We start from the raw sequence: 17,461 nt of genomic DNA on the forward strand, positions 1-17,461 counted from the left end.
CACAATATATTCGTGAAAACCGCATCCAACTCGGATCAGCCGTTTCTGAGATTAGCGCGCACAGACGAACAGACAAACAGACAAACAGACAAACAGACAAATAGACAAAAAAAAAGTTAATTACATTTTTGGGTTCGACATCGACATTACAATAACCCCTGCTATTTTTTTTATTTTTATTTTCAATGTACAGACAGCACTTTTCTACGATTTTATTATATGTATAGATAAAGTTCGAAAGGTAAGTATTATATTTGTGACCTGCATAAGTGAATTAATGTTGTATTCTTTCTTTGCTCATCCTTGAGAAAAAATAAAAATTTTAGGGTGTTACAGGGCAGGCCTAAAAATCACATCTTTCTTTTTTTAAAACTTTGCCTACTACACAAGATTTTCTCCTATGTCTCGGGTGTGTTTACAAATTTACAAGTTCACATGCACAAGACACCCAGACCCGAAACAATAATTTGTGGATCACACAAAGAGTTGCTTCGTACGGGAAACCCGATACACGTTGCGCGGCAGTCGGTCGCCCAGCCACCGCACCAACCGTGCAGTCAATACCATAAGAATAATCTTTCAAATGTTAAGTCTATCCCTAAACTAAACTCCATATTTCACACATCACCCTTGTAAGTAACCAAAAGCCTATGAAAACACTAGACTAAAGAAGATTAGGTACGGTACTTTAATAAATAGTCACTTTCACAGCAAAAGTTGACGTAAAATGTATGGGGAGAGTTCTATGTCTCTGGCCGTGATTTATGTTGTGACATAAATCAAGGGATGATACGAACAGATTTACTCGTACCTACTAGAAGACGAGATATATAGTGAATTTTAGTGAGCCTTACTTTGACCTTTTTAGATTTTTCTCTTTAGGTGCTTTCAATTAGTCGGTTGGTAATGGACTTCATATTTCTTTTAGGTATGGGATATAGAGACAAACAAACGAACTGGTGATTCTTATGATAGGAGGTAGTAATTGTTTTGTCACCGGTGAGTTCGTTTACTCGAGTGCTCAGTAACCCTCTTGTTTTCAGAGAAGGAGTGTGTGGTTATAGTCAGTAAGAGTCCGATATTACCTGCTGTCTGACTGACATCATAAGAAAAAAGATATCCATGAGGATTTCCACGCGGTAAAAAAAGGAGGTTGGTAAGTGATTAGGTAGTAGACCCATGAAGATCGGCAACGCCAGATGAGTCAAAATTACAAGTGCGTTTCTGATTTTGTAGACAAATACTAGTTGTACGACTATTCTCTTTGAAGGTCTAAAGATCATATCGGTAAAGGTTTGTATACCTACTGTTAACAGGTGGTTTAGGTGTCCTGAAGGCGTATGTCCTCTTATTTGGGTGGCAAAAAAGCGACTGCTCACCATCAGGTGATCTGTCTGCTCGTTTACTGGCTTATACGCAAAGTCAAAGTTTGTAAAGATAAACTAGGTAAGTAGGTAAGTAGGTACCTATTGATAAACTCCTTAACAAGTAAACAATAATGAATAATAATGAGTAATAGTTGTAGATGCGTAAATAAATGATGGAGGAAATACAACAAAACATACGTTTTACTTGATAAAGATAACATTATTCCGGGAATAGAGGCTGTTTTGTTTGCCTAAGTTTTAATTAAAATATCGGACCATAAGTTCTGTTTGTGTTTTGTGAGCTATGGGTAACGAATACGTAAGTTATTAATGTTTTACTGGGTTATTTATAATCGATAGGCTGGTAGGTTAAAGGTTATATATAGTTGTATGGAGTTTTTGTTAAAAACTGAGATCGGATATCGATATGAATTACACGCAAAACAATATGATCCGACAGGCAAATTATATAGGTATAGTTTTGTTTTGTTAGACAACACTCTAGTTGATAAGTTATACCTTGTAACTTTCATTAAATAAATAAATAATAATAATAGAGATACTGGATTACGACGATACGATACTGCCTCGTTGGTCAAGTGGTCGCAAGTGTGACTGTAGGATAAGAGGTTCGATTCCATCGACGCTCGGGTTTGTTTCCCGGGGTCGGGAAAAGTATTACTAGGGATTTTTTCGGTTTTTCGAAGATTTCTCTTGACTTATAACACAAATTGTGAAATGTAGGTGTACATTGTATAGCGGCATTACGTGTTGTAATGTGTGCCTCTGCCTACCCCTTCGGGGTTAAAAGGCGTGACGTTATATATGTATTGTATGGGTTACGATTGGTGTATTAATTTCAGTTAGTGTTTACTAAAGTTTGGCAACTGGCTGTCTGTTGACTGCACATAGGTATTCTAATTCAGCATCAGTTCGTCAATATTCGGAACAACCATAGCTCAGTCAGTAATATTTCGGGCCAATGAATCAGAGTGCAATTTAAATCATTGATTCGCGTGACAAGCTACGTCGGTACAGTCATGCGGATCCCTATATTTATTATACGCTTTGGATGGATCAATTTAGTTAATAATCTCATGCCCATCGACACACGGACGTACAAACGTGATGAAAGTAAAACAGAGTATTTTTGATATTGAGTTTTTAACATTTTTGAATTTTAATTTTTATTTTTTTTTGTGTTGGAGTTTGAAATACGATGATGCATTGGTAGGATTAATAGTATTAGGTTTTGTTTTGTTTCATGGGTTTTATTATTTTTTTAAGTGGGGAACATCACCCATTGACCTCCGCAGCTCACGCAGCTGCGGACTACCTAGCGGGTTTACCGGGGTTTCGGCTCGATAAGCAGGAGTAGGAACGGGTGGTTTTTAGTTAGTAAGAGTCTGACACTACTTCTCGCCCTACCCAAGGCAGGAGATATCCTGCGATGATTATACCCCATCGAAAAATAAAACAAGTAACTTTCGTATAAGAAACACTAAATCAAACAAATTATAATTTGGTTTTCAATTTTCAACACTAACTTATAATAACTACACAATAAATAAAATTCACGTAATTAACAAATGACCACCGAAACTCGACCAATGAGCGTCTAGGTATTAGGCAATAAAGAGGTTAGCACCAACTAAGACCTAGGACCGTCTAATTAAACAAGTCTTCTTTGTGAGCTCGTAAACAATACAGGGCCTAATGAGACCCGACCACGTTCGCTGTGGCATTGAATCCTAACTCTTAAGCAAGCTAAATCAATTCACTAGCCTTTTACCTACGTTGTATAACTACAGTGATACATATTACAAACAGGTTGGACTTGTCTTTTTTTATGGAATAGGAGGCAAACGAGCAGTCGCGTCACCTGATGGTAAGTGATTTGTGCCGCCTATGGACACCCGCAACACCAGAAGAGTCACAGGTGCGTTGTCTTACAACACGAGAGTTATTTCACTTCAGTTTTCTATGAGGCCACCGTGCTATTAATCTAGTCTAATAATCCACGAATGGGCACTCGACTAGAGTTAGACAGATTAGGAACATGCTTTCACCATTGATAAGTTTAGTTTTCAGAGAGCAACGTAATTTACTCTATTGTTTATCAATTATTACAATATTTCTACAGGATCAGGTTCTATTTGAGAAAAATGTTCTACGAGTAAATACTAGTCAAAGCAACGGGCACACACCTAATTCTAGTTACCTAATAGTATCTCCAATGAATGAATTGTTTTGTAAATGTACTGTGGGTGTACCGAAGGATTTTACGTTCACGAAATTGTTTCATTTATTGGTTTGTGTTACAAAATGTCTTGAAGCTTAATTATAGCTGCATAGTGCGATTAAAATAGGTTAGGTGAGTTTCGTTAGTTTGTGGATTCTTGCCAAAGATTTAAAAGAGTCTGCTTAAACATGTTCTTGAATATTTCTTATTTTTTTCATTTAAATACTTGTAATACGATTTTCTTTTGGGGGGAAAATCATCCAATTACTTCTTAAGCCTTGAGCGAGGCGAGATCCCAGTGTTAGACTCTTATTGACTTAAAACCATTGCGTTCCTACTCCTGCTAAAAGAGTCTGCTAAAACATGTTCTAGGCAATGAAGCTTGAATTTTTTGTTTAATTTAAATAGGTACTTGTGTACTGTCAACCCTTAGGTATATAATAACTGGTCGAACTAATTTGAATATTATTTAAAAGTTTTATTAAATTGAAACGAAAAAAGCCATTCAAAAACTTGGTTCACTTAAGCAATTATTTTTCTATTCTCAATATGTACGAGTATTTACTTACTAAGGCACGTTGAAATTAAAACTAAAAGTTTTGTTTAATTAAATAAATCTCAGAGATATTCTAATAGTTATTTAATTAAATAATAAGTATTAGAATGGATTCCATTATTTGCGAATCTGCGGTTTCGTTACGAATTCATTTCAAAGTTTACAAATGAGTTTTAGGGCTAGATTTGGTAAGACAAATATTTGAGGTTATGGTCTATTAATAGACAGAAGACAGAGGTTATTGTCTAATATACTAGCTGTTAATCGCGGCTTCATCTGCACGGTGGAAGGAAAATAAAGTTCATATATCACTCTCCAACCACTTGAATCCAGACACAAAAATCATACCATAAAATTGCCCTAATGCGACTTGAAAGAAATACAAACCAACACACATTCACATCTATACTACATATTAGTAAGGATTATTCTAGGTAGGGGCAACTACCCAATTGCTAGCACTGCACCAAATTATCAGCACTCTGAATAAATCGACCAATTCTAAGGTTTTCACTTGATAATTTGGGTTTCCACACTTATAAATAAATAAATGTATGTTTTTGGAATCCTGCTATTGGGAAAATCATACTTTGAGACCTCAAATTGGTAGAAATTATGTAAACAAACATTTGTGTCTTGCGGTTTCTTCTGTTTTTGTCTGTTTCTTGTGATCGCCGGTAAGGTCACGTGTTTACATTTTATGATATATCGTATATTTTACGAATTTAATATTGAAACTAATGATTTCTCTGATATTTGAGATAATATTTGATGATAATCTGAAGAGTAGAATTTGAGGTTTTGGTGATTAATTGGTAAAATACGTAGTGCTGATAAATGGATCGCATATTTTGTAAATTCTAAATTATCAGCACTGGTGCTGATAAATGGAAAAAAGTACATAAATACTAATTTCATATTTTTTAATGTAAATTATGTTTATTTTATGCAAAGAATTAATTTTGTTTTGTAAAAGTAGTTTATACCATCAAAATCCAAATGTTAGCATGGTGCTGATAATTGGATCAGAAGCATGCTGATAAATTGGTTTCCCTAGAATTTCATCACCTCTTCTTATTTCTTTTTATTTATTTTTTCTCTTCTTATTTTTTGTTTTATTACCAGTAATATTAGCAAAAGATTTTGTAGATGGTATGCAAGCTACGACAACTTCTATAACAAATAAACAATGTTATAATAATACTGGAGATTATCTTAGTAGTGCGCAATTGGTATGTCTTGATAGTCAACAATATTTACTAACACCAGTCAAATTACAGGACATTTTGATTACTGAAAAAACATCTGAACGGAAAGGTGTTAAAAAAAGAGATTGACTTGGCCATCGTACGTTATCGTGCAATAGACCATCGTAATTCGTTGTCATGAAATAGACTAAACAATTTAATACGAGAAATGTCAACAAAAGTAGGTATATTTGTGTTTTCATGCGATGGCTAAGTCAATCTATTTTATTTAAAACGTAAAATTAATGTAATATTGATATGATAACAATTTACATTATAACTTAAGACAGAAGGTCTCTTAAGTAGGGACTAAATAAAATAACCGACTCGGTATTACATGGATCTCATATTTTTTTACGGTACATAAACTGATGAGGTGCGAGACTTGGATTTTTTACAGAATGTTTTTGATGGACCTATCTCACTTTTTTTGTAGATTCAATTATTTCATTAAACAATAAAATGTAACTGCATCAATAACTTTGTAATCTCATACATTTATATGGGTTTATTGGTGTGATGAAATTGTAACTGTATCAATAACTTTCTAATCCCATACATTTAGGATTACAAAGTTATTGATGCAGTTGATGTATCCAAAAAAACTGGACTGAATTTACAAAATATTTGATTTTTCCCTTGATGTAGGTACTAAATACTAATTTTACGCAAACATCTCAACTCATCATCTCAACAGCTTCTATGACAAAATTTCGAAACTTTGACGTGTTATAATTCTTAAAGTAATGTTTAAAATTTAATGAAAATTTAAATATACCATGTTCGTACAATGCCTGTTTAGTATCTGAAAATTCAGGTTTCTTGTTTTATCCACAACGAAGTTATAGGCGGTCGAAATTGGCCTGAATGGTTTCGAGAAAAAGATGGTACGGCCGTGACGCTTTTTTTTGTTCGACTTATACAGATAAAAGTATTATTAGATTATAAGTCATTGTTTTGTTACCTGCTTATTAACTATATAAAAATAATTAAAAACAGATTTTAATAATGTAACTATTTTTTTTAATGCAATTCCTAACAGTGATGGTTAGGTGCTGATAATTGGGTTGCTCTATGCTAGTAATTGGTGGAGATGGTGCCAGTAAATGGTGACAGACCCATTTTTTATTCTTACTTGTCTAAATAATCTTGGATAGAGGTCAATCATGTTTTTCTTTTATTATCGTCTTCCTTATTAAATATTATAACTATAAAATTTGCCTTAACGAACAAAAGCCTTTTTTTCACAATAATAAATTGGCTTAAATTGGGACTAACTCTTAAAGTGCTGATAATTGGGTAGTTTACCCTATATGAATTTAGACAAAGATTAACCGAAGGAAACTGACAGTTAGCTCACTATAATGACATAATTATGCAAGTTTCCTTTAGGTTAGTTTATTAGTTCCACACTGCTTATTATTTGCATAGAGGGCGGTTGTGTGCACAATTTCAAATTTTTTAAAATCTAAGAATACCGTTATTGGAAAGCTGAATAAAACTTTACTATATTTAGGAAATTTTACAAGAAGGTTTTGGTCGCTTATAGCAGCTGATTGCTCATTACAATTTGACTCTCAGCTAGCAAACTACAGTAACATAATTGTGCATGTTAAGTTAAGGTTAGTTTATTAGTACCATACTGCTCATTATTTGCATAGAGGGCGGTGCTGTGCACAATTTCAAATTGCTTACCATCTGCGAATACCGTTATTTGAAAGCTGAATATTATGTTACTCAGTATAGGAAATTTTACAAGAAGGTTTTGGACACGTAGTAGCTGATTGCTTATTACAATTTGACCCTCAGCTAGCACACTACAGTAACATAATTATGCAAGTTATCTTTAGGTTAGTTTATTAGTTCCTTACTGCTTATTATTATGTATAGAGGGCGGTGGTGTGCCCAATTTCAAATTCCTTAACATTTGAGAGTACCAATATCGGAAAGCTGAATAAAACGTTACTCAGTTTAGGAAATTTTACAAGAAGGTCTTGGACACGTAGCTGCTGATTGCTCATTACAATTTGACCTTTAGCTAGTTTATATCTTAATTCATACCTACAGGTCTAATTTAACGCTGTGGTCTTAGTGTTTACTATGTATTTATGTAGGCAGACTTAGATTTCAACCACAACCACTAAGGCTGAGTATATAGGCGACCTTGCTTACAATCTGTCACTTTGAGACCATTATTAAACATTAAGATTCTATTGCTTTATACATTTTGTATGAGATTTGAGTAGTTGGCGAGTTTTTGGTATTGAAAAGCTCTGAGTTTGACTAGGTGATAGACATCTTCATGTATATCATACCTATCCTAACAGGGTGGTACTGTTTTGCGCCGGAGCTGCGGACAACGTAACAGGTTACCGGGGCTCCGGCTCAAAGCAGGAAAAAGAACGGGGTGGATTTTAGTCAGTAAGAGTCTCCCTCCCGCCTCACCCAAGGCGGGAGAAGTCATTGGTTTTTTTCCCTCTCAAAAAAGGTAATGTTTTACGGCTCAAGTTTAGAATCGATTTCAACCGAGGAATCTTTAGATCGATTTAGGTTTTCGATACATTGTCAAAATTCTGAATTAAGATCGGTAGTTCATTTCATGTTTACGAATATAAACCCTTAATTGGTTTGCTATATGTGACTTAGTAAATTACCTATCTGTAATGTTATTTACTTTGTAATTAATAAAATAATTAGGTAATTATGCTTTTAGATTACGTATCACTACATAGATTAATATATTTGTTTACCTTAGTTACTTATCATGTAACGTGTGTTTTAAACCCGAAATAGGTAGTCGGTATGCATATAGTAACAGATTTCATCATTAGGTCCCATCTAACAGGCGGTGAGCCTATTATCTTTTTTATGATATAAGCCGGTAAACGTGGGGACGGATCCTGATAGTAAGCAATCGCTGTCCATGGACACCCGAAACATCAGAAGCGTTACAAAGTGCGTTGCCGGCCCTTGGCCATTCACACCCAAAACACCCGGTCGAAAGGCCGGTCGTGAATTTGAGGGCTGTTGGGGAATCGGGTATTGGGATTACACCGATTAGCTGGCCCATTCGTGCCGAAGCATAGCTTTCCCACACTTATACTTACAAGTTGCACAGTACCTGACACCGTGCTTTTACAGAAAAACAAAAAAAAAAAAAACTCCTAGTAAACCTAAATCATGATTCGGCGATAGAATTCAACACCCAATGCGCGGCCAACACACTTATGACCATTTTGACCATGAGGCAGATAAATATCAGTAACAGGATAAACAAGGAAGTTTCAATTCAAAACTTAATCAAGTGCTTCGTAGATAAGACTTTAAATTCTCTACATCACATGCATGTGACTACAGTTATATATGTACATACATAATAACCTAACTAAACTTATGTAACAATAACTTATCATTAACAAACTCGACTCGACTTTTTATCAACTTTTAAGAAGTTCATGAATGAATGAATAATGTAAAGATACGAAGATATATAAGTATAGCGAATGAAATTATCTGTAGGATTCTATGTGATATTCTTTTGATGAAGGAAAGAAATCCACATGGTTTAAATTATGGAAATCAAACTGCTTAATATTGACAAAACTGATTATAAACTTCTCTATGCATATGCAGAAGTTCTTCTTAACACACATGGTTTTCACGAACAAAACTTTTATAATTTCTAGCGTGTTATCATAAAAGCAAGACTTAGATAGCTCCTAATACTAGTATTACAAGAATTACACTTTTATATCTATAGTAAAAGTGACTTACTAGGCGATCCAAACACCGTTCCCGAGGCGCACAAACACAGAAAAATCACACACAAAATCATATTGTACGTCAGATCATGTTAGACCTTCCCATCCGCACACCAACCACCAAATGAAGGCGACGAACACTCTTATCGTAGGGGTCAAAGTATGGGGTCGCTACAAACAATAATTATCAAGTATTATCAAGCTAACGATGTATTAATTACAATTTGTTTGAGAAGTATTGGACGATGCAAATCGTTCTGACTTGTATTGAGAGGGAACTGACAACGGATATACGGGTTCATATTACGCTGCGTCGGTGTGTGTGAGTTTGGGACCCGTATGTTATGTTTATGATGTCGATTTTTTGTCCCGTTCATAATGTTTGTTATAGTGTTTGTTTTACTAAGCAGTAGTAGTTAGTACTAAGGATGTGTTTGTGTTGTCTTTTCGCAGAAACTGCTGAATGCATTTTGATGATGTTTGGTTTGTGTATTGATAAATTAAGTAATTAGGTATTTATGGGATTTATTAGATAGGACAATGGTTTTAATTTGTGATCAGATTATAGCATATCTATTACTGACAAAAGAAAGAATCTTTAGCATTACTATTTAGATAGAAGTTCTCTAACTTTTTATAAAAATAATATTAATATAGAAATTCGAGTCATCTGATTTAATTCGGCTAATCGATTCTGGATCATTGGTTTTTAGCCCTAGTATTGCCTGTTCCATCAATGGTATCCAAACAGGTAAACTGATTTAAGTACCTAAAGGTGCCTAAAGAGACAGTTGAGATGAGAAGTTGGAGATAAACAAACAGACATGGACTGATCTGTTCGTGCGGTGACTGGACAACCGGCTGCCGTGTAACATGTAGTGGGTTCAAGGAAGCAACTCTGTCTGATCCGCAAATTGTTGTTTCGGGTTTAATTGGTATTTGGGTTTCATGTGCATGTGAAGTTGTATGTTTGTAAACGCAACCACGACACTGGAGAAAATACTAGTAAGGGCAACGTTTTAGAAAAAAAATCTTCTACTTCATCATACTTAGCCCCAAGTGCAGATTCATAACAGGATTCTAAGAATTGGAAACATATACAGAGTATTAATTAGGGAATCATGTGATATATTGGGAATAAGTATTTGGGCGTATCACTACCAAGAAATAATTCGAACATAATTTTGTATGATGTTATTGAGAACTCTGATAATAAATAATTTATTATTGTTATCGGACTATGAGTAAGTATGTGTGTAACTTAACTTATTCTTAGTTAAAGTTATTTTTACATCGTAGTGACACGGTTATTTTAACCAAATACACATATGTACTTAAGTTTTAAGTGTGGGAGAGTCATGCTTCGGCACGAATGGGCCGGCTCAACCGGAGTGATACCACGGGCTCACAGAAAACCGACGTGAAACAACGCTTACATTGTGTGAGTAAGATTACCGAAGGCCCAATGACTCCCCTTCCCAATCTTTCTAATCCCCGATTCCACAACAACCCTTAAATTCCTAACCCCCAAAAGATCGGCAACGCGCGCTTGTGACGCTTCTGGTGTTTCGTATGTCCATGAGTGGAGGTGATTGCTTACCATCAGGTGATAGCTACCTTATATTAGTGACGAGTAGGGGTTTCTATATCAGTGACGATTACTGACCATCAGGCGATCCATTGCACCATTGCACCGGCTTGATTGTCCTGTATCCTTTAAAAACGAAAGCTTAGGTAGGAACCTACTGCAAGAATAATTACGTACCGTATATTAATTTTATGAACGACGAAGAAGAAATTACATATTATTATTTTACATAATTTAATTGGTGTAAGTGTGAAATGAAATCAGCATATCATATCGCGATTGATGATTCATAAATTGTGTCGCAATATGAAGAGCGGAGTATGTCATTCTTTCAAACTATTGTTTTACTTAATTTATTTGTCATATATTTACGTGTTAAGTTGAAATTAAATGATTATTTGTTAGAGTTCAAGAGCCTATGACGTATTTATGTCTTCCTTGTGATAAAAATATTATTACATTGGGGAGATAAAGAAACGTTCTATTTTTTGTTGTAAGATAATGCTATTGTGTTTTACTAAGTATAGAAACGTGGGTTTCTTAGATTTTAATTGGGGTTTTTCAGGCTCTTAATAACAAAAGTCTGCCTCAAGCTTGAGTGGACTGGCCTGAATTGCCGAGTAAGAGATTTTGAATACAGGATGGAACAAAATACCCGGAGCTGCGGCTCAAAGCAGTTTTAGTCAGTAAGAATCTGATGTCCAAATACTCAAACGCTACTCAATTTTAAGACGCTCAAAAATATATCTGTCACTACAAATACTTTACAAAATGACAGAGATGGCACGATATTTAAGTAGAACTTAAAATTGAGTAGCATTTTAGTATTCAGTCGTGACACTCTCTCGCCTAATGCAACGCGGGAAGTAGTTATTGGGTGAGTTTCCAACATAAAAAAAAATGAGAGATAAAAGAAAAATAGAGGAATTGTGCCCGGTGCATGTCAGTAAAGCACCTTATTACATGGTGAAAATTGGGTGTTTCTACATTGTATTTGTATTACTCTATCTTACCTTTCGAGGTAAGCAAAATGTTTACCAAAATAACCCAAAAAAGACACTACAGAATAATAATCTCTCATATAACAACGCGATTTTCGACTTAATTAACACGTGCCTACTTAATAATTAAAAGCTCAATTATAGTATTTTTTGTCAAGCAAAATATTGTCATAATTGCCAGTGAAACAATGATGTTCTCGGAATTATTGTCATTAAGCTAATTAATGGGTAATGAGGGCCTTGTCTACGAAATGTACGTTCAGAATATCTACTAGCTTATTGTTAAGGTAATTTGAAGTGTATGCGTGTGTCCTTAGGGCTTATTTTTTCTTGTAGTTATTAGGAGAGTTCTAGAGCTCATGTGTTTGTCAAAGTAGTTATGGTTTATTTTATATTGTAGTAAAACGAAAGAAAAGAAAACTAGTTCTATTCCGTGCTTGTAGCCGTTATCGTCACTGTTTCCATGCATTGCGCATTTCTACTAGGTATTTTCTATTTGTCAATTTTAATTTTAATTCTCGCACTTCATTAGTCGAGATTATTCTCACAACCAATGACATGGCGGACTGCGATCGAGCTCTGCGAAAATTACGGAATAGGCTTGCTTTTTTTGACGATGGAAAATTAGCCAATAACTATTCCCGCCTTGGGTGAGGCGACAGGGAGTGTCAGACTCTTACTGAATAAAAACCACCCCGTTTCTACTCCTGTTCTTCGAGTCGGAACCTCGGTAAACCCGCTAGGTAGTCCGCAGCACCCTACAACACAAATACATAATTCCAGTGACATTTTCATATTGCAAATTGGCATCAAAACGAGGGAAGAGACCAGCAAACCACAGTTCAAGCAGTCTTAACCGACTTTAACTTCAGAAGTACAGCAGGACCTCTTTAATCCGAACTCTGAAAATTTAGCCCCCGTTCGGATTGGTGGAGCGTTCGGATTATAGGGATATAGATGATAAGGGTATTTTTTGCGAATAAACTACATAATAGGTACATACATAATACAATATTTGTATTAATCTATAAACGTTACATATTTTAATCAACATTTTTGAAGAAATCCAGTATTTTGACGTTCGGAAAGTTACTGGCGGGCGAGAGCAAGACAGCGCGGACTCGGCTCGGGGGTTCGGATTACAGAGGTGTTCGGACTAGAGGGGGTTCGGATTAAAGAGGTCCTGCTGTATAGGGTTTAATTTTGCTTGTCAGAGTGAAGAGTTAAATTGGTATGCAGATTCTTAATTGGAGTGATCTGACGGCGGCCAGATGTCGGGGCTTCGTCTATAAATGCGATTGTGAGGTATCAGCACCTCCTATGTATGTATGTAAGCCTGGTACCTACAGTTTGGGACCTACGCCTACAATTATTACTGTTTGATGAAGAATTTCCGTTGCTTGATTTTTGACCAGTGAATCATTATTTTTCTAAAAATTGGTTGATTTTATCAATATTTTTACAGTTATTTTTGAGAATAGTGGTATACCACACACACTTGTTATAATGAAGACATGAAGAGAAAACTAGAATAAACAAAATTAAGCGTAGGTAAGTCAAAGTACATATTAATAAAACGAAAACGTAAAATTATTTTTATTAATTGCCGTAAGTACTCAGAGTTGTTTAATAGTTACTTAACCCAGTCATCAGCCATAGTTTTCGATAATAAATCGTTACTACTAAGGAATAGATTAAGTAATCATTAAATGTCTCTGAGTTAGTAACGACAGTTAAGCCTTTAACACATCCTTTAGACTGTTCTAATAGCCACAGATGGGGCCCAGTAGGGCTGATGCCTGAGCCGGAGCTGCGGACTACCTAGCTGGTTTACCAGGACGGATGATTTTCCCCCCCTCAAAATAAAAAGTCTGTTCTCATAGACGTAATAAATACTAAGGTACCTACAAAGTATAAATATAAATAATGCATACTATAGCAATGGCCTATTTGTATAATCTAGTTTTCTTTACATGTTAATAAATAACACTAGTCCCAAGTTAAAATTTTCTCTCTTTCTTGTGAAAAATCACAAGTTTCGTTTGCTTAGAAAGTTGTTTCCGGTATAGCATAAATATTTCGTGGCATATTGTACGTTCTGGGATTTTGGGATTAATCTACGGTCTTCTATGTCGTAAGTACCTTGTAATTTTTATTAGTATTATTTTCAACAGTGATACGTAGAGAAATCTCAAGAAGTTACGAGTCAGTACCTTTTTTTAAGAATGGAAGATCATCATGATTTCTCCCACATTTTGCGAGGCGAGACGGAGTGACTCTTACTGACTAAAAACCCCGTTCCTACTAGTTAGTACCCTTAGTACGAATTTGTTTGAAAGAAATCGAAACGAGAGCGCGTTCGGCGCTCTAAATGGTTAATTTATCGAGCCGGCCAATCAGAGCGCTGAATGCACTCTCAATTACTTTAAACGTAAAGCAAACTCATACTAAGTGTGTTGTCATTAGAAATTAATATTTTTTTTTATCGAATAATATTAATATATTATGTCACTCTTACATTATTACTTTTACACATTTCTAAAGTATCAGAATGGGCCGTTGTTGGTCATAAATTTTGTAAAAAAATTGAGGTTGATTAGTACTCTGATTGATTGCGACCTAGATTTATGGAACAAAAATGGCATAGGTCCGGACGGAACGCAAACATGTCAATCAAGATGCGAGTTACATATTCGGATGATACCTTTGTCATATGTATGTAGTTCTAATTTTGGAAATTTTCAACACGAATATTCGTAGGATCGCCACGTGAATTTTGTCCAGGTATACCTATTACTTCTTTTACTTCAGTTTTTTTTTATGTTGGCACCAACTTCAGCGTCGTATTTCGTATCGTAGACTGGACTTCAAAGTACGGAATCTAGAATTAGTATGTCTCTTAATTCGAGGAATAAAATTATATCCCAAGACGTTAGTTGGTGACTAGTTGTGACACGTATCTACGTGGGTAGCCTGTATGGACCAACAATTTAACTGTACGGTCCGGCTGTACAGTTAAAACTGCAAAGTTAAATCGTAGTAATCAGTAAAGTGTATTAAATAGGCTTAGCTATGTAACATTAAGCATTCGTTAATGTAACATAGCTTAGCTTATTCGTTAGTAGCCACATAGAAGCGAATTGGCACATATCACCATATTTAAAGGACAGATTAAAATTCCAAATTCTTAGCATTTTAAAGTAGGTAGTATCTACAAGACGCCCACAGATACATGACCAAGGATATTTAGAAATCCATATACTACTTATGTAATTCACCACCATTTTATTTGAGCATAAAAATTAAATGACGGAATTAAATAATCATGATCAGTCAGTAGCCCAGTCTCTGTCAAATGTGTATAGGATCTGAGTACTGCTACTGTGCTCACCATTTATCAGTGATGATAAACTTGAATTTTTAACCTATTTCTCCAAAAAGGAGGAGACTTCTAACCTATCAGTGGGTGGGTAACTTATAACCTACTAGTACATATAACTTATTATAATTATTATTTTCTTTCTAGTTTTTACCTTTAGTTTGTTTTTAGTATTTAGTTTTTGAAATCGGTTTTTTTAAACTGCGATCTCCAACGCACTTGGCACGCTTGGATATTTTATAGCCTATAACCTTCCTCGATAAATGGACTATCGAATACAAATTATTATTCAATTCGGTCAAGTAGTTTTGAAGATTAGTGCGTTCTAACAAACAAACAAACTATTCAGCTTTACATAAGAGTTACCAGAAAATATTTGTAAACGCCCACAGACATATTGAAGAACTAGCTGTGCCCGCGACTTCGTCCGCGTGGAATAGTTATTTTAGACATTATATTTATTTTTGCAAACAACTTTCTCAGCTTCATAAATTATAGCTGTTACCCACGGTTAATTTGTGCAATGAAAATTCGTGATAGCACTGGATTATGATTATAAGGAACAATCCACACTCATTTCTATACTATATGTGTTTCCACTGTTTTCCGGATACCTGCGCCTATAGGTTGGGTAACCGCCACCCCGGTTTGTGTTCCAGAAATAAAATTCCTAGGGTACTTTAAAGATGGGCTCCCTACATACGCGTTATAGCAGTGGTAAGTCCCCTCTTTGAAGAGTGGCTTAAGAGGCGTCACGGCGTCCTCACCTACCGCCTGACGCAGGTACTTATCGTATACGGAAGTTTCGGTTGGTACCTGTTTCGAATTCGGCGGGAGGAAACACCCGGGCGTTTCGTCTGGGTGTCGTCATTGCGAGGACCGCCCGGAAGATATGGTGGAGCATACAGTGGCGGTGTGCATTGCATGTACTGAGCATCGCCATGTCCTTAGGGATGTAAATGGCGACGGTAACCTCTCACGTCCGGCTCTAGTTCAGGCCAAGGTGCGGAGCGAGGGGGAAAGGGACGCCGTCTCCCCCTTCTGCGAAGCAGTCATGCTAGCTAAGGAGGAAGCGGAGCGCGTGAGGGAACGATCCTCATCACGCCCCAGCCGCCGCAGAAGACACTCCGGGCGTCGAGGAACGCGTGACGATCCCCGGCCACCGTAAGCGCGGGTCTGCGGACGGCGAGTAAGAGTAGCTCGTCGCCCGATCAAAACCAGACCCGTGCGTACCGTGCGTCGCGTTCTGTGCGCGTCTCAAAGAGCCAGACTACTACAGATGGGACCCAATAGGGTTGATGCCCGATCCGGTGCTGCAGACAACGTAAAAGATTACCGGGGCCCCGGCTCAAATCAGAACGGGGTGATTTTTACACTCCTTCTCGCTTCACCCAAGGCAGGAGTAGCCAACGGATGATTTTACCCCTCAAAAAAAAAGAGTACTTTCTAGAACAAATGTTTTCTTTCATACATGGTGACGCAAGGTTATGAAATCCTTAAGGACCATATTTTTATACCCTATCATATTTTTATGACAATAAATTGAAAAATTGGATTTTTTTGTTTGTCAAATGTTTCAGCCGATATTATTGCACTATACGTAGAATCTGGTTGTACTTTATTAGACAGCCACAATAAAATGTGGGCGTGTGGTAAACCGCTTTTTTGCCATTCTACGCTGTAAACAAACGCTTTCGATGGTCAATGATCAAAAAATGTTTTACTTCCTTAGTAAGACTATAATTTTTTTGAGTATAGTTACACCAGGCTCCGCGTCGTTCGCAAACAATGCCTCTCCTCCTGGCAGCGTCGTGTTTCGCACATCATGCGGCGCGGGTGAATTTTATACCGGAGTTATTTTAAAATTGTAATATCTTCTAAGATGTTTATTGAAGTTTAGTGATGTCAAAGACAATTTTGTTCACAATTAAATACTCTTAATGAACAACACATTTATTTCGATAAAGATTAATATTTTTTGTTAATACAACTCTTAACAAATAATGCATTAATTTCGACCCAGTTTGATTACCATAAAAACGATTCTAGTAAGTTAATCCTAAAAGATAGACATATACTGTCGCGGACTTTTTTTTAGATCATTTTAAGAGGAACAATTCTTTCATACATATAATTTTCGTATCTTGAACCATTTTCGCAGCGCACGCAAAAGAAGCCCTCAAGAATTAATAATTTCCCCCGTTTTGTCCACATTTTCCTTTATTTCTTCGCTCCTAATAGTTATAGCGTGATGTTTTATAGCCTATAACCTTCCTCGATAAATGGACTATCCAACACAAAAAGAATTATTCAAATCGGA

At 36.0% G+C, this 17,461-nt stretch overlaps 1 protein-coding gene across 1 annotated transcript in view; it reads right to left on the reverse strand.

The window, feature by feature from the left end:
- Nucleotides 1–9,265, reverse strand: part of LOC118269291 (uncharacterized) — a gene marked incomplete at its 5' end in the record, with an annotated part of 72,832 nt that extends 63,567 nt beyond the window's left edge. The window contains one exon of the mRNA XM_050698229.1: nt 9,187–9,265. Within this exon, the coding sequence (XP_050554186.1) occupies nt 9,187–9,265 (79 nt within the window). The remainder of the gene's footprint in view (nt 1–9,186) is intronic.
- Between the last annotated feature and the right edge of the window lie 8,196 nt (nt 9,266–17,461).

The sequence above is a fragment of the Spodoptera frugiperda genome, chromosome 14 (genome assembly GCF_023101765.2).
Source record: "Spodoptera frugiperda isolate SF20-4 chromosome 14, AGI-APGP_CSIRO_Sfru_2.0, whole genome shotgun sequence".
NCBI lineage: Eukaryota > Metazoa > Arthropoda > Insecta > Lepidoptera > Noctuidae > Spodoptera > Spodoptera frugiperda.